The sequence below is a fragment of the Malus sylvestris genome, chromosome 5 (assembly GCF_916048215.2).
Source record: "Malus sylvestris chromosome 5, drMalSylv7.2, whole genome shotgun sequence".
Lineage (NCBI taxonomy): Eukaryota > Viridiplantae > Streptophyta > Magnoliopsida > Rosales > Rosaceae > Malus > Malus sylvestris.
The window spans coordinates 35,041,972-35,060,378 of NC_062264.1; the positions used below are offsets into that span (position 1 = coordinate 35,041,972).

At 41.7% G+C, this 18,407-nt stretch overlaps 1 protein-coding gene across 1 annotated transcript; it reads left to right on the forward strand.

The window, feature by feature from the left end:
- Positions 1-1,001: 1,001 nt before the first annotated feature.
- LOC126624515 (uncharacterized) lies at positions 1,002-18,322 on the forward strand. The gene is made up of 17 exons (XM_050293579.1): positions 1,002-1,276; positions 1,984-2,182; positions 2,691-2,999; positions 3,090-3,179; positions 3,470-3,937; positions 4,052-4,159; positions 4,781-4,911; positions 5,205-5,337; positions 5,780-6,149; positions 6,253-6,773; positions 6,882-7,064; positions 7,145-7,303; positions 7,518-7,592; positions 16,397-16,544; positions 16,897-17,048; positions 17,217-17,432; positions 17,632-18,322. The coding sequence occupies exons 1-17, from the start codon at positions 1,089-1,091 to the stop codon at positions 18,280-18,282; spliced, it is 4,101 nt and encodes a 1,366-aa protein (XP_050149536.1). The 5' UTR covers positions 1,002-1,088; the 3' UTR covers positions 18,283-18,322.
- Positions 18,323-18,407: the final 85 nt, after the last annotated feature.

An 18,407-nucleotide genomic window follows, 5' to 3' on the forward strand; every position in this document is an offset into this window, starting at 1 on the left:
AGCATTTTTAAAGGAGATGTCAAAAACTTCATATCAGCAATAGTGGTAAAAAAAGACATCACTAGTGTTTTCCAACCGAAATGCCAATTCGTCTGTGGCATGACATGGAAAGGCGGTAGAGGAAGTTGCTGTCAAATTTGACAGCAGCTTCAAATCTATTTTTAGTAATTAATAAATGATTTTCATAATTTTTATACTTACCTTTTGTTCCTAGGTCTCCTTAGGTTCTTTAGGAGAGCGCCTGTCTGAAGATTGTATGCGGCGTTTGGCGTCGAGTAACCTCCAATTTGTTGGTGACATTTTCAGCTGGTGGTTCAGGTTGGTTTTGCAACGTGTGGAAAGGACTATGGAAGCCATGGTCGCATGCTTTGCCGCACGGTTAACGCTCACAGCACAACAATGGTTATACGCTGCATGTTTAGTGGGTGGAAGATTCCCTTGATTTGCTTAAGGATTTCTTGTAATTTGTTTCTGTTTTGACATTTGGGGATAGTTCATTTCGTCGTGTGAGACACTCTTTTTCCTTAGACCGGGTTCTCCGGCAAGGTTTTATCGAGGCCTAATATGCACACTATCCTCAGTTTGTTGTCAATTTGTCCTTGTATTGCTTTGTTTGTAATGAATATCAAATATCGTATTTCTCTAAAAAAAAGAGTAATGTACTAAATAATGGTTTAAATGTGACATATCGTTGGAGAACAAAATTTAAAAAAAGATTAATGTGTCTCATAAGTCTTCAAATTAAATTCTATGTTTAAAATTTGACTTTTACTTTAAAAATAATCTTAGAAATCTATCACTTAAAAAAACCATTAAAATTCTTTGAAATCAAAATTAACTACGGCCCCTTTAAGAAATTAAAATAACCCTCCACAAGCCATTGTTTTCTTCAAGACCCATAAAAAGTAAAAATAAAAGAGCCATTGTTACCCAAGAGTCAGCCCAATTAAGGCCCAACACAAACGGCTCAATTATATTCAAACCGGTCGGCAACCCGTTTTCAGTTCAACCCCTCTTCCAGCTGGAATCGTCTCTCAATTTGGCTGTTCTCAACTCCCACTCCTCCGCCGCTCTCTCCGCCGTCTGCAATGGTGGAAATTGACGAGCTAACGTTCCCAGAGGACGATGAAAGAAGCAGAGTGTTTACGCAGCTAAAAGCATACTGCTTTGAGCTTCTGGAGCTTCTCCAAAACCCTAAGAAGCACTCCTCTGCTCTCTCTTCTCTGCTCCATTTCCTTCGCCAGTCTCCGCCTCATGCTCTCCAGCCCTTCTTCGAGTAAGCACTTCAACCTCTCTGTAAATTTTGCTTCCTTTCCTTGAATTTGCATAACTTATAATGTGTGTGTGTGTGTGTATCCTTGCATATATGAACATGTATGCATATAGGTCTAGTTATGCATGCTTGTATGCGTAACACTTGGGGTCAGCTTTGAGGGTTGGATTGGGTGAAGTATTCGTAACTTGATCAAGTTTGTTGGCTTAATAATTTTGAATTATAGAGTGAGTGCCTCTGTGTTGAAGTTTTGGTGATTGGTGCAATGCTGGCAGGGTGGGAGAATTGGTGGAGGGGAAGGTATTGGGTTGATTTGTATTAAATGAAACAAAATTTCCCACCCCAATTGCACATGATTTCGTCTCGGTGTCTTTGAAGTGTATTTAATGGTTAGAGTGTACATGAGATATCATTCTTATTCAGATTGTTTTTGAAATTGGTTAAGTACTATATTGATATGATATGACCTGAGGTGGCGGGGGAGCAAAACTATCACTTTTCCATTAGTAGACTCTGTGTCCCATTGCTCAACGCCACGGTGAATAGTAGGTTCAATATTAAAGTTTCTAGTGATCCACACCCCGGGGAAACATGGTTTCATCACTTATACTTGTCGTAGAAACTTGTAAAGAATCCAAAATGTGTGTATAATATATATTATGTATCTGTCATTAAGCATTATTTTCTTGACAAAGTTGTGCATCTTTCAGCTACACGTTGTTTCCGCTGCTGCTTCTATTGGATGCAGCTGTTGACTGTAGAACCTCAAAGAAGCTTGGTTCTGAAGAAAAATTTGTGAGTCATAATGTCCCAAAAATGCCCCAAAAAGTGAGTGATAGTGTGGCTGAAGGTGTGCTTCAGTGCCTGGAAGAACTGCTCAAGAAGTGTCTTTTAGGATCTGTAGATCAGGTAATCTGATTTGATTGACAATTGCTTGGACCTCTTCCAAAATTCGTACGTGTAGAATTACTAATTACTGTTTTGTTAGACAAAATTTAATTTGATAATTGGTTTTGCTTTTCAACCAAACTTAATCTATGTACATGCCCATTCAAAGTGGGGATGCAGAAAATCTGAAGGTAGTGGTTTTCTACGGGGGAGAAGTTCTTTTGGCATCCTTGTCATCATTGTCTAAACATTCTTGCTGATTTAATTCATTAATTGGTGGGGAGTGAATTAGTTATAAATGTTATTTCTCCTGCAATTCTCTTATTTTATTACTTTGATGTATGCAAATCTTTTTTCTCTCATTCTGCCTTTTCATGCATAATCAAATATTATATGTCCTACCAAAGGAATGGCATGGTTTTTCCATGAGTTCAAAATTGGCTTGTATGTTGCATTGGTTAGTTGTTCATGTGAGTTTATTCCTAGGAGGCAGTCTTCTTATTTGAAGTGCAATAATATCCTTTTGCAGTTGGTTGTAGTACTGAAAAAGTTGACTTATGGGGCTTTGCTTTCTCCATCTGATGCGTCAGAAGAGTTTCGTGAAGGAATTATTAAGTGTTTCAGGGAATTGCTTCTGAATTTACTTCCATGCTCTGATGAGTCTTGTGCATGTAAACGAATCTTTGGTGTGCCTATGCTTTTAGAAAACAGAGACTTGAAAGCTCCACTCAGTAGAACGTCAAAGTATGATTCAGAACCAGATGAATGTTTGCTTGCATTTCTACAGTCACAAACTGCTTCTGCAGCTGTTGGACACTGGCTATCACTTCTTCTCAAAGTATGTTAAGTTGTCTTGAGTGGTAGTTGATCATTCTGTAGAATTAAATTTTTCCTATGGTACTTATTTCGCTAGTGGTTTTATGAAAAGGCTGCAGATAATGAGGCTGCACGAGGACATCTAGGTAGTGCAAAGCTTCGGATTGAAGCCTTTATGACCCTACGTATGCTTGTTGCTAAGGTAATCTTGTGAATTAGCGTAGGTTCTAACTTTTGTGGCATTGATTCATTAATAAAACTTGAATTTGGGTGTCTCTGTTTCTTCCCCCCTTCTTCATTTCACGATGTTCTGACCATGAGAAAAGCTTAAATACTATTTGACACTTTATGAATCAAAATGATGTACATAGTAAGAGTCAAAATAAGCCATCTGAGGTTTTTAGGTATACTGAATTTTCTTCAGTGCAAATTGGAAGCATACAAATCAGTACCTCTGGTTAGTATAATTCACAACATTTTTCTTTCCAACAGGTTGGTACTGCTGATGCGTTAGCCTTCTTTTTACCTGGTGTTGTTAGTCAATTTGCCAAAGTTTTGCATGCCTCAAAAACAATGACCAGTGGGGCTGCTGGAAGTGGGGATGCAATTGATCAGGCAATTAGAGCTTTGGCTGAGTATCTGATGATAGTTCTGCAGGATGATGCTAACTTAACTACACTTGATATGTCTATAACTCTTAGTTCTGACTTAACTTTAAAAAAGAATGAATCTACACAATCGTTCCTGGATGAGCTTCGTAAGTTGCCTGTTAAGGCGCATGGTCAAAGTAAAATGATATTGGAAGATTCGAGTGATAAAGTGATTACAACTACTTCCAACTCTGAGAAGAAAACTGATTCTGGCAAAGGAGATGGATCTTTGCACGTGGATCGTACAAGTGATTGGATTGAGAAAACTTCAATGCATGTGGATAAACTCTTAGGTGCAACTTTTCGACATGTACGTTCTTCGTTTCATTTGCTACTAGTTGATTATTATCCATTATATGCAAGCTTTACCTCCTGAAATGTTAGCGCTTTTATCCAATGGGTAAATTCTTCAATTATTTGTTAGATTTGCATTCATCCAGCAAAAAAAGTGAGACAAGGTCTCCTGGCTTCCATACGAGGACTGTTGTCAAGGTGCAGTTACACGCTGAGGCAGAGTAGACAAACGCTTCTGGTTAGTTCAGAATTTATTTGTGTTATTGATTCCTTTGGGCTCTCATTACATATTTTCTCAAGTTGATGTATTTTCGTTGCACAATTTTAAAACTACGAGTGTCTATAATAAAGTTATGGTTTTATCTCTAAAGAAAACCCTTGAACGTGGTCTTCTTTTTACCCAAGTCAGCCTGCACATATTTTGGATTAGAGTTCTTGATCCGCAATTTCTGAGACTCAGCTGATTTTCAGTTGTGACATCTTCCATGGGTAGTGCCATCTGCTGTTGATTATCTCGGTTTGGACTTTGGAGCTTCTAATGACTCAAATCTCCCCTTCTTTTTACCAAACACCCTGGTTGGATATTTGCCTTTAATTTTAGTGTCTTTCAGCACTTCTGTATTATGGCTGTTGGCCCACAATTTCCCAAATTTTGGTCCCACCCCTCTCTCTATTAAGCTTTGCCAGGTGCCGGACAAAAAACCTCTCCTCCAGCAGAAGTAAAGATTTTCCAGATCTTGTTTTGGCATTTTCTTTGTTACTTGGTTGTCCTAAATTAAATCATATATGGTTGATTTGCAAGTGCTAAACTTGAACTGCCACTTGAAGCTAACGCATGCTCTGGCTACCACTCGTGCAGGAGTGCTTGTGTGCTTTGGTTGTTGATGACTCTGTAGAGGTATCTGCAGGTGCACAAGAATTCCTTGAAAATTTATTCTCATCGATTGAAGATAATCAATTGGAACATGATGTTGCTCAGATGTTTAGCAGGTTAGGTCTTCATTTGATAGTAGACAAAATAGTGGTGGTGGTTGGTCCTGCCCTTTTGAAAGGGATTTTTTATTTATTTTTCTTATAAGAACTTGAGAGGTCGCACTTGGTGCGATGGCAAGTGCCTTCGCCCATGAGCGGTAGGTCTCGGGTTCGAGACTTGGGAGCAGCCTCTCCATAAATGGGGGTAAGGCTAGCCGACATTCACCTCTTCCAGACCCTGCATAAAGCGGGAGCCTTGTGCACTGGGTACGACCTTTTTTTTTCTTATAAGAACTTGATTATGTTACCAGGCTCATTGACAAGCTTCCAAAAGTTGTCCTTGGGAGTGAGGGATCACTTGCAGTCTCACAAGCTCAGCAGCTACTTGTAATAATGTACTATTCTGGTCCTCAGTTTGTGGTGGATCACATCCTTCAGTCTCCGGTATGTGGTTATTTTCTTAGTAAATTTATCATGTATGTTTTGAGTTGTAAGTTTCTTCATCTAGTCTTATTACATACACACACACACACACACACAAAAGATAAGACTGGGATTGCTTATTTCCAATTGTTCAGCAATATAATCTGGAGAAACAAGATAAATTAAAGTTATGAATACACACGTCTTTCTTCTTTGTTAACTTATGAATAATGCATGCCTGCGTAAATTATTATCTGGTATCTCAAACTACAGTTTTTCCAGATAATAGTAATACAGCATTTCAAGAGTTGAGAATATAGAAATAGAAAGTTCTAGAGCAGGCATAATGTCTGTTATCATTGTATAGTTGAACCTAAAATGCGTTGGGTTCTTAGAGTCCTTACCTTTTCAGTTTCAAGTCCTTTATTCTTGCCTATGACATTATTTATATGGCACTGTCTAGGTAACAGCTACTCGTTTCCTGGACCATTTTTCTGTTTGTATGAGTCAGAACTCGGTGTTTGCTGGTTCTCTTGATAAGCTTATTACCACAAGGCCATCCTCAGTTGGATATCTTGACTCTGTTTCTGAGTTGAATGCTGGAGCCAGTATTACCAGCGAGTGCCTGACAATAGTGGCTGCTGCTCCCCGAAATTCAAAGATTGCAGGCATCCAGGAGAAAGATATACCATACACATCAGATAATGATCAGAAGAATTATGAGAATTATAAGCTTCCGCGCATGCCTCCTTGGTTCGTATACATTGGCAGTCAGAAACTTTACCAAACTCTTTCAGGAATTCTTAGACTTGTAGGTTTATCCTTGATGACAGGTTATTTCAACTCTTCAGATTTAATTGTTTGGTTTCAAATTTTAACTTATGTCCTTATTGTTCGTTACTGATGTCAGGTTATTTTATTTTTCCTTTCTGCTAGATAAAAAACATGGGCAGCATTTGTCACACATCACTGACATACCAGTGGGTTACTTGCGTAAATTAGTTTCTGAGGTTCGTATGAAGGATTATAATGAAGTGAGTTGGCACTCATGGTATAATAGAACTGGTTCGGGACAGTTACTGCGCCAGGCGAGCACTGCAGTGTCTATTCTTAATGAGATGATATTCGGTATGTCAGATCAAGCGACGGATATTTTCACAAGGATGTTTCAAAAAGCGAGAAAAAGAAGGAAAGAGGTTCAGGACTCTGATGCAAGATTTGCTGATGGTCAACCTTTCAAAGTTGAATCTTCCATGCTTTTTGAATCTAGTTGGAATGTTTTAAAGGACGAGGAATTAAGGAGTCACTTGATTGATTGTGTTGGTAGAATTTTACTTGAGTATTTATCTCATGAAGTATGGGATCTTCCAACAGAACATAAATCTTTATCCATGCATCCTGACTATGATGCTGAAGATATTAATCTAAACTTATTTCAGGACACGGCTATGCTACACCAGGAAATATGCATTTTCCTCCACCTTTTGTGTTATAATTTAGTTTTTCTCGCATCAGTTTGTTTCAGCAGATGGACATTATATTGACGGTAGCTTTGTCTTCCTCTACAGGTTATCATTGAAGGAATAGGCATAATCAGTATCTGCCTTGGAGGAGATTTTGCTTCTAGTGGATTTCTTCATCAATCCCTTTATATGTTGCTTGAAAATCTGACTTCTTCAAACTATCGTGTTAGAAGTGCTTCTGATGGTGTATTACATATCCTGGCTGCTGTATCTGGCTTTCCAACAGTGAGTGCAGCATACAGAATCTCAATCTGTTCCACTTTTGGAGTTTGGCTTATGAGTTTTCTGTTTTAACTGTCCTGTAGGTTGGGCACCTAGTACTAGCGAATGCAGACTATGTGATTGATTCTATATGTCGTCAATTACGCCATTTGGAGATTAACCCTCATGTGCCAAATGTGCTGGCTGCCATGCTTTCCTATATAGGAGTCGCGTATAAAATATTGCCTCTATTTGAGGAGCCGGTACGCCTACCAGATCTCGATGTTGCTAGATCCTTAGGACATCTTAAAAATCATATTTCCCTTCTGATTTTCTGAAAAATATAATCCTTGTTGGCATGCTCAGTTTAGATTTTTTTATTAATTTCAAGATACTGTCAACTCCTCTATGGCTTCACATGGAGAGTTGGGTTTAGTTTTTAAATTGTAATGCTAATTCTGTGGTCCTGTAATGCAGATGCGCTCTGTTTCTTTGGAGCTCGAGATTCTTGGCAGGCATCAGCACCCTGAATTGACAATTTCCTTTTTAAAGGTCATCTTTTGTACCATACTGAGTTTCCTGTTACTGTATCGTGAGTCCATTTGTTTGGCTTTTTGGTTTCTGTTTTACCAGGAGCTATTACAGCTGTAGTAAAGAATGCTATAGTCTAGTTTTCTTTTACTTAAAGATTTCATTAGAATCCCTTCGCATTCAGCAAGTAAAATCCTCTCATGGCATACCTGGTGGGTTGGTGGGTTTTCCTTAGTTGAAAAAAATCGCCAAGAGCTGTATTACAAACAACAACAACAACAACAAAGCCTTTTCCCACTAAGTGGGGTCGGCTATATGAATCCTAGAACGCCATTGCGCTCGGTTTTGTGTCATGTCCTCCGTTAGATCCAAGTACTCTAAGTCTTTTCTTAGAGTCTCTTCCAAAGTTTTCCTAGGTCTTCCTCTACCCCTTCGGCCCTGAACCTCTGTCCCGTAGTCACATCTTCGAACCGGAGCGTCAGTCGGCCTTCTTTGCACATGTCCAAATCACCGGAGCCAATTTTCTCTCATCTTTCCTACAATTTCGGCTACTCCTACTTTACCTCGGATATCTTCATTCCCAATCTTATCCTTTCTCGTGTGCCCACACATCCCACGAAGCATCCTCATCTCCGCTACACCCATTTTGTGTACGTGTTGATGCTTCACCGCCCAACATTCTGTGCCATACAACATCACTGGCCTTATTGCCGTCCTATAAAATTTTCCCTTGAGCTTCAGTGGCCTACGACGGTCACACAACACGCCGGATGCACTCTTACACTTCATCCATGCAGCTCGTATTCTATGGTTGAGATCTCCATCTAATTCTCCGTTCTCTTGCAAGATAGATCATAGGTAGCGAAAACGGTCGCTTTTTATGATCTTCGCTAGATTGCTCCGGTCATTAGTGTGGATAAGTATATAAATGGATAGAGATAGGAAAGCAAACACAAGATGTACGTGGTTCACCCAGATTGGCTACGTCCACGGAATAGAAGAGTTCTCATTAATTGTGAAGGGTTTACACAAGTACATAGGTTCAAGCTCTCCTTTAGTGAGTACAAGTGAATGATTTAGTACAAATGACATTAGGAAATATTGTGGGAGAATGATCTCGTAATCACGAAACTTCTAAGTATCGGAGTGTGGTGTCGTCTTGACTTGCCTTATCTGTCTCATAGGTAGATGTGGCATCTTCTCTGGAAGTACTTTTCCTCCATCCAGGGGTGGTATCTTTAACTGGTGGAGATGCACAAGGTAATGTATCAATTTCACTTGAAGCATACTTGTAGTTTCAGGCTTGGTCAAGCGCGATACAAACCATGTAGTAGGAGTCCTCCAAGTCGCCGAGCTAGGGGGTCTGCTGAAAGAGGTGACAGACAAGGTAAGCAATCAGAGCTCCGACTGATTGTTCACCTTCTCCCCATCTTGCCACAGCATGAAGGATAAAGAGAAGAAAAATGAGAAGAGATGATATGAGATACTTTTGCTTTTGAAGAAGTAACTTTCCACAGGCTTATTCTTGAACTGAGCTGGAGGGTTTTCTGGTTTCCTCCAAAGTATAAGGCCGACTGAAGAATTTGAGGGTCAAAACAAGTCCATCAAATCTAGAGTACGTTCCACCCTGCTGATATGGGATACTTTTGCTTTTGACAGAGTAATGGATGTATCGCCACGTGTGCTGTTACGCTTGTCTCCACATGCTTCCTTGTATCCTTCGCACTTGCCCTATCTGTTCCTCAAGCAGATGCGGAATCTTCCCTGGAAACATAAGATGTTGAAGATGAGTACTCGAGAGCAATGCCAGGTAAGTAATCAGGTAAGGGGTTCCAGGCAGTCAGTTCCTGGCTGGAAGCTTGATTCCAAGTGCTGACTGATTGCTCTCTTTCTCCTTGTCTTGCAGGTAAAAACAAGGCCAAAGGAAAAGACAGGGAAAAAGCATGATATGGGATACTCTTGCTTTTAACCCTGATGATATGAGATATTCTTGCTCTAATATAGCTTGTTTGCAGAGGTATTATCGGGGGGAAAGAAAGCTGAATATTTCGAAAGGCTTCGTTGGGAGTGCCCTCTCAGATATGATGAAGGGTTGAGCATTTTTGCAGGTCTGCCTGTCCGTTGGGGATGGAGGTCGACATATATAGGAGTCTCCCTAACAAGTAGTAATGCTATTCCTTTACCCTGCTTGGTCATAGCACGGTAGTGGGAGCTGTCAGTTTCACATGTTTTAACTCTGTCAGAGCACTTTGAAAAAGTGGTCTGTGGTATCTGGCTCTCGAAATTCGGAGAACGATGCCTCTTTGATTTTTGAGAAAGCAATCATGCTGGGGGTCTGGCTCTCGAGATTCGGAGAGCAGTGTCTCTTCGATTTTTGAGGAAGTAATCATGTTGGGAGTCTGGCTCTCGAGATTCGGAGGGCGGTGCCTCTTCGATTTTGGAGCAAGCAATCTTGTTGGGAGTGTTGTCTCGAATGTGAGTAAAGGTTGGGCATGTTTGCTAGTCTACCTTGCCACGAAGCACAAAGGTTGACACACAGGGACTTTCCAATTATCCAGCAATGGTACTGTTCCTTTACCCTCTCTTCGATTTTGAGAAAGTAGTCATGTTGGGAGTCTGGCTCTCGAGATTCGGAGGACGGTGCCTCTTCGATTTTGGAGCAAGCAATCTTGTTAGGAGTGTTTTCGCGAATGTGAGTAAAGATTGGGCATGTTTGCTAGTCTACCTTGCCACGAAGCACAGAGGTTGACACACAGGGACTTTCCAATTATCCAGCAGTGGTACTGTTCCTTTACCCTTGTGGGTAATAATATGGTAGCTAGACCTTCAAAATTTATGTGTCTAAACTTTGTTAGTGCTGTTTCTTTGCTATTCTTTTACCTTTCTTGGTCAGAGCGATGTAGTGGGAGCTGCAAGCTTCACGTGCTCAACTTTGGCAGAGAACTTTGGCAAAGTTATCTGTGGTACCCATGAGCTATTGTTGCGTGTGGGAAGTGGGTAATTGAACAGTAAGATTCATGTGCTTTCTACTTCACCAGAAGTCTTCGACAGAATGCCCATAATTTCTGCAAAGCTGAGTGTGCGTGTGACAGGTGCTGACAAGGCTAGAAAAGTAGGTGCCTCTTCGATTTCTGAGATCGGCCCTCGTGGTCTCTGAGCAGCCCAGCTTTTGAGAAAGCGAGCGCCTCTTCGATTGATTCGGAGAACGATGCCTCATCGATTTTTGAGAAAGCAATCATGTTGGGGGTCTGGCTCTCGAAGATTCGGGGAGCAGTGTCTCTTCGATTTTTGAGAAAGTAATCATGTTGGGAGTCTGGCTCTCGAGATTCGGAGGGCGGTGCCTCTTCGATTTTGGAGCAAGCAATCTTGTTGGGAGTGTTTTCTCGAATGTGAGTAAAGGTTGGGCATGTTTGCTAGTCTACCTTGCCACGAAGCACAGAGGTTGACACACAGGGACTTTCCAATTATCCAGCAATGGTACTGTTCCTTTACCCTCTCTTCGATTTTTAATAAAGTAGTCATGTTGGGAGTCTGGCTCTCGAGATTCGGAGGACGGTGCCTCTTCGATTTTGGAGCAAGCAATCTTATTGGGAGTGTTTTCTCGAATGTGAGTAAAGGTTGGGCATGTTTGCTAGTCTACCTTGCCACGAAGCACAGAGGTTGACACACAAGGACTTTCCAATTATCTAGCAGTGGTACTGTTCCTTTACCCTTGTGGGTAATAATATGGTAGCTAGACCTTCAAAATTTATGGGTCTAAACTTTGTTGGTGCTGTTTCTTTGCTATTCTTTTACCCTTCTTGGTCAGAGCGATGTAGTGGGAGCTGCAAGCTTCACGTGCTCAACTTTGGCAGAGAACTTTGGCAAAGTTATCTGTGGTACCCATGAGCTATTGTTGCGTGTGGGAAGTGGGTGATTGAACAGTAAGATTCATGTGTTTTCTACTGCCCCAGAAGTCTTCGACAGAATGCCCATAATTTCCGCAAAGCTGAGTGTGCGTGTGACAGGTGCTGACAAGGCTGGAAAAGTAGGTGCCTCTTCGATTTCTGAGATCGGCCCTCGTGGTCTCTGGGGAGCCCAGCTTTTGAGAAAGCGAGCGCCTCTTCGATTTCTGAGATCGGCCTTCGTGGTCTTTGAGCAGCCCAACTTTTGAGAAAGCAAATGCCTCTTCGATTTCTGAGATCAACCCTCGTGATCTCTAAGCAGCCCAGCTTTTGAGAAAGCAAACGCCTCTTCGATTTCTGAGATCAACCCTCGTGATCTCTAAGCAGCCCAGCTTTTGAGAAAGCAAACGCCTCTTCGATTTCTGAGCAGGCGCCTCTTCGATTTCTGAAGCTCCGTCGAGTGCAGATTTTTATAGGGGCTGGCATTAAGTTCCAAAGCACACTTGAATCTCCACCAGTAGAAGCTTCATTCTTGCACTTCTAAGATCTTGATTTGTCCGACCTCTTCTCTCTTCAACACCTTTGAAAATGTCTGGCCCCTCCGACCGTCGTTTTGACTTGAACCTTGTTGAAGAGGCAGCCCCGCCTTCTCCAGACAACATATGGCGCCCATCCTTCGTCTCCCCTACTGGTCCTCTTACCGTTGGGGATTCCGTGATGAAGAATGATATGACCGCTGCGGTGGTGGCCAGGAACCTTCTCACTCCCAAAGATAACAGACTACTTTCCAAACGGTCTGATGAGTTAGCTGTTAAGGATTCGCTGGCTCTCAGTGTTCAGTGTGCAGGTTCTGTGTCGAATATGGCCCAACGCCTATTTGCTCGAACCCGCCAAGTTGAATCATTGGCGGCTGAAGTGATGAGTCTCAAACAGGAGATTAGAGGGCTCAAGCATGAGAATAAACAGTTGCACCGGCTCGCACATGACTATGCTACAAACATGAAGAGGAAGCTTGACCAGATGAAGGAAACTGATGGTCAGGTTTTACTTGATCATCAGAGATTTGTGGGTTTGTTCCAAAGGCATTTATTGCCTTCGTCTTCTGGGGCTGTACCGCGTAATGAAGCTCCAAATGATCAACCTCTGATGCCTCCTCCTTCTAGGGTTCTGTCCAGTACTGAGGCTCTAAATGATCCCCCTCCGATGCCTTCTCTTTCTGGGGCTCTACCGACTGCTGAGACTTCTCCTAAGCAACCTTTGTGAAGGCTCCCTCTTGTGTGTTTATTTTGACTCATGTATATGTACATATTTGTAGCTTATCGGGGATATCAATAAATAAGTTTTCCTTCATTTCAACGTATTGTGTTAAATACACCAAAGCCTTCTTCGCTAAGTTCTTTGAATTTTCTTTTGTTGAAGCTTGTATGTTGAAGCTTTCTGAGTGGAGCATGTAGGTTGGGGTAGTGTTCCCTTAATTTCCCGAGTGAGGAAAACTTCTCGGTTGGAGACTTGGAAAATCCAAGTCACTGAGTGGGATCGGCTATATGAATCTTAGAACGCCATTGTGCTCGATCCTGTGTCATGTCCTTCGTTAGATCCAAGTACTCTAAGTCTTTTCTTAGAGTTTCTTCCAAAGTTTTCCTAGGTCTTCCTCTACCCCTTCGGCCCTGAACCTCTGTCCCATAGTCGCATCTTCTAATCGGAGCGTCAGTAGGCCTTCTTTGCACATGTCCAAACCACCGTAACCGATTTTCTCTCATCTTTCCTTCAATTTCGGCTACTCCTACTTTACCCCGGATATCCTCATTCCTAATCTTATCCTTTCTCGTGTGCCCACACATCCAACGAAGCATCCTCATCTCCGCTACACCCATTTTGTGTACGTGTTGATGTTTCACCGCCCAACATTCTGTGCCATACAGCATCGCCGGCCTTATTGCCGTCCTATAAAATTTTCCCTTGAGCTTCAGTGGCATACGGCGGTCACACAACACGCCGGATGCACTCTTCCACTTCATCCATCCAGCTTGTATTCTATGGTTGAGATCTCCATCTAATTCTCCGTTCTTTTGCAAGATAGATCCTAGGTAACGAAAACGGTCGCTCTTTGGTATTTCTTGATCTCCGATCCTCACCCCTAACTCGTTTTGACCTCCATTTGCACTGAACTTGCACTCCATATATTCTGTCTTTGATCGGCTTAGGCGAAGACCTTTAGATTCCAACACTTCTCTCCAAAGGTTAAGCTTTGCATTTACCCCTTCCTGAGTTTCATCTATCAACACTATATCGTCTGCGAAAAGCATACACCAAGGGATATCATCTTGAATATGTCCTGTTAACTCATCCATTACCAACGCAAAAAGGTAAGGACTTAAGGATGAGCCTTGATGTAATCCTACAGTTATGGGAAAGCTTTCGGTTTGTCCTTCATGAGTTCTTACGGCAGTCTTTGCTCCTTCATACATATCCTTTATAGCTTGGATATATGCTACTCGTACTCCTTTCTTCTCTAAAATCCTCCAGAGAATGTCTCTTGGGACCCTATCATACGCTTTTTCCAAATCTATAAAGACCATGTGTAAATCCTTTTTCCCATCTCTATATCTTTCCATCAATCTTCGTAAGAGATATATTGCCTCCATGGTTGAGCGCCCTGGCATGAACCCGAATTGGTTGTCCGAAACTCGTGTCTCTTGCCTCAATCTATGCTCAATGACTCTCTCCCAGAGCTTCATTGTATGACTCATTAGCTTAATACCCCTATAGTTCATGCAATTTTGTACGTCGCCCTTATTCTTGTAGATAGGCATCAAAGTGCTCGTTCGCCACTCATTTGGCATCTTCTTCGTTTTCAAAATCCTATTGAAAAGGTCAGTGAGCCATGTTATACCTGTCTCTCCCAAAAGTTTCCACACTTCGATTGGTATATCGTCTGAGCCTATTGCTTTTTTATGCTTCATCTTCTTCAAAGCTACAACCACTTCTTCCTTCCGGATTCGACGATAAAAAGAGTAGTTTCTACACTCTTCTGAGTTACTCAACTCCCCTAAAGAAGCACTCATTTCATGTCCTTCATTGAAAAGATTATGAAAATAACCTCTCCATCTGTCTTTAACTGCGTTCTCTGTAGCAAGAACCTTTCCATCCTCATCCTTGATGCACCTCACTTGGTTTAGGTCCCTTGTCTTCTTTTCCATTGCTCTAGATAGTTTATAGATATCCAACTCTCCTTCTTTGGTATCTAGTCGTTTATACATATCATCGTAAGCCGCTAACTTAGCTTCTCTGACAGCTTTCTTCGCCTCTTGCTTCGCTTTTCTATACCTTTCACCATTTTCATCGGTCCTCTCCTTGTATAAGGCTTTACAACATTCCTTCTTAGCCTTCACCTTCGTTTGTACCTCCTCATTCCACCACCAAGATTCCTTTTGGTGTGGGGCAAAGCCCTTGGACTCTCCTAATACCTCTTTTGCTACTTTTCGGATACAACTAGCCATGGAATCCCACATTTGGCTAGCTTCCCCCTCTCTATCCCACACACATTGGGTGATTACCTTCTCTTTGAAAATGGCTTGTTTTTCTTCTTTTAGATTCCACCATCTAGTCCTTGGGCACTTCCAAGTCTTGTTCTTTTGTCTTACTCTTTTGATATGTACATCCATCACCAACAAGCGATGTTGATTAGCCACGCTCTCTCCTGGTATAACTTTGCAATCCTTACAAGTTATACGATCCCCTTTCCTCATTAGAAGAAAATCTATTTGTGTTTTTGACGACCCACTCTTGTAAGTGATCACATGTTCTTCTCTCTTCTTAAAGAAGGTGTTGGCTAAGAAGAGATCATATGCCATTGCAAAATCCAAGATAGCTTCCCCATCCTCGTTTCTCTCCCCAAAACCATGACCACCATGAAAACCTCCATAGTTGCCTGTCTCCCTGCCCACGTGTCCATTTAAATCTCCTCCTATAAATAACTTCTCCGTCTGAGCAATTCCTTGCACCAAGTTTCCAAGATCTTCCCAAAATTTCTCCTTCGAACTCGTATCCAACCCTACTTGAGGTGCGTACGCACTAATCACATTGATAAGTTCTTGTCCTATTACAATCTTGATTGCCATGATTCTATCTCCTACCCTCTTGACATCTACAACATCTTGTACCAAGGTCTTGTCCACGATGATGCCAACACCGTTTCTCGTTCTATTTGTGCCCGAATACCAAAGTTTAAACCCTGAGTTTTCTAGATCCTTTGCCTTACTACCAACCCACTTAGTTTCTTGTAGGCACATAATATTTATCCTTCTCCTCACCATAACTTCCACTACTTCCATAGATTTTCCCGTTAAGGTTCCTATATTCCACGTTCCTAAACGCATTTTGCTCTCTTGAACTCTACCCTTCTGTCCTAGCTTCTTCACCCTCCCCCGTCTAATAGGATCAAAGTACTTCTTTTGTGTGTCCCGGGTAAAGTTGATAGGAGCATATGCTCCTAAACAACTTTGAGTGGAGTCGTTCGAAAAGAAGTTTCTATGGCCCCCTTGCTCATTTAACACTGCATCCGGGTGCCGATGGAGATACAGCGACCCTTGCTCACTTATCACTGTGCTCGGGCCACACAGCGCGCCACTTACGGGTGACGCCCTAGCTTTAGCGCGATTTTGTTCTGGATTCATTTTCATAAGGATTCGACGTGATCATGGAGTGCCGGCTGTCGACTACCTGACGCCCTCCCCCTCCTCCTTTATCCGGGCTTGGGACCGGCCATGTAAGACATAGGCGGAGTTAAGAGCTGTATTAGTTTGATTAAATTATTTTGCACTGTATTCCTGCAAAGTGATGAAAGAAAAAGGATTAGGATTATTAAGTATTATATGTGGATATTCAGCTGTTAGTTGTCCATGGGGATTTGCCATTACGTTGTTTCCTTTCTCTCTTTAGGCTGTAGCAGAAATTTCCAAGGCGTCAAAGCGTGAGGCTTGTTCATTACCAACCCAGGCAGAGTCTTATTTGTTGGATGTCAAGGCTAGAATATCTGATATCAAAAAGAAAGACGATGACGACATTATTATGTCCCAAGTGGAATCAGGTGAACAGTTTTCTGTACTAATGCTGTTTATTTTAATTGGTGTTGGAATTGTGTTCTTTATTCTTTTTTAATGCTATTACTTTTGAGGTTTCCAGTCTAAATTATTTTCTGCTCTAGCTGTGAGAATTTAGAGTTATTGTAAGAACTCAGCCAGTAATTGGCAGCTAGGGTCAGCTTAAGTTAGTGTTCAATTCACTCAACCTGTTTGCAAGCTTTTAGTAAATTTTGTAATCCTCTGTCATACATTTTTCTTGGCACTGGAGGCATTTTCTTTCAGAATATAAGTCGACAGATCCTAGTATGTAAGTAATAGTGCTGAACCTGTATCTTGTTTAATTATATATGCATGTAGAGCAATGGGAGATCATTATGTTTAAGCTGAATGATTCAAAGAGATATAGGCGCACAGTTGGAGCTATTGCCGGTTCATGTATTATGGCTGCAACCCCTCTACTTGCTTCAGCAAGGCAAGAAGCCTGTCTGGTGGCCTTGGATATAATTGAGGTAACTTTCTGCTCCCAACCGTTTTTCTGACTTTTTCTTTTCGCAAGCAGCTTGAAGTTAGATTATAAATCGTGATATGGCTGATGTCTTGTAATGAATTCATTTTTCTTGTTGGTCGACTGATGAATGAAACTTTTCCTGTCCACTTTTTCTGCTCTGTATATGAAGGATGGGGTTACGTCATTGGCAAAAGTAGAAGAGGCTTATCGCCATGAGAAAGCTACTAAGGAAGCAATTGAAGAAGTGGTTCAGTCATATTCGTTATATCATCTCCAAGATGCCCTGGATGCTGCCGATGAAGGGGCTGATGAGAACCGGTTGCTTCCAGCAGTGAATAAAATCTGGCCTTTTCTGGTTGTTTGCATTCAAAATAAGAACCCACTGGTGCGTGGCCATTCTTTCCCCTTACCTATTTGCCTCAGTCCTGCATAGGCGTATCGTCATTTTCACTTGCTCTAGTCCTTCGTGACTTGGATGACTCTGTCATTGCGGCTTTATATGTTTTAAGCTCTTCACCAAGAATTTGCTAACGCATGAGCGTAAACTGATTTTCTGCCTTCTTTTATTGCACGTCTGTTTGCAGGCTGTTAGAAGATGTTTATCTGTGGTGAGCAATGTAGTGCAAATTTGTGGAGGAGATTTCTTTTCACGACGCTTCCAAACTGATGGCTCGCACTTCTGGAAACTTCTATCGACCTCCCCATTCCATAGAAAGCCCAACTTGAAAGAAGAAAGAACCCCTCTGCTACTTCCTTACAGAAGCACTTCCAGTTCTTCAGAGGAGTCCATGGCAGAAACTTCTAATCTGAAAGTACAGGTTGCAGTTCTCAACATGGTTGCTGAATTGTCCCGAAACGAAAGGAGTGCTTCAGCATTGGAAGTTGTCCTCAAGAAGGTCAGTGGTCTTGTGGTAGGGATAGCTTGTAGTGGCGTGGTTGGTCTTCGTGATGCATCCATAAATGCCCTTCAAGGCCTTGCATCCGTCGACGCTGATCTCATTTGGCTTCTTCTAGCTGACGTTTACTACTCTATGAAGAAAAAAGATATGCCTCCACCCCCCACGTCCGATATACCGGCAATCTCCCAAATTCTGCCCCCACCCTCGTCTCCGAAAGAGTATCTTTACGTGCAGTATGGAGGGAAGAGTTACGGTTTCGATATTGACTTCAGTTCTGTAGAAATAGTTTTCAAGAAACTGCACTCTCTGGTTTTTATTAACCAAATGTACAGTTAGAAAATTCACGTTATCATAGTTCATGTACAAATTTAACATTCGCAGGTTACTGTTTGAATATATATTTACATCCTACGGCATGCAGGAAAGCAATCACATTCCTTGCCGGAATTAATCCCAATTAA

Bases quoted from the DNA above. Each gene is read 5' to 3' on its own strand.
- LOC126624515 (XM_050293579.1), top strand. From the start codon at position 1,089: ATGGTGGAAATTGACGAGCTAACGTTCCCAGAGGACGATGAAAGAAGC. The intron at 1,277-1,983 runs GTAAGCACTTCA...TGCATCTTTCAG, and splicing joins GCTCTCCAGCCCTTCTTCGA to CTACACGTTGTTTCCGCTGC. The intron at 7,593-16,396 runs GTCATCTTTTGT...TTCTCTCTTTAG, and splicing joins TGACAATTTCCTTTTTAAAG to GCTGTAGCAGAAATTTCCAA.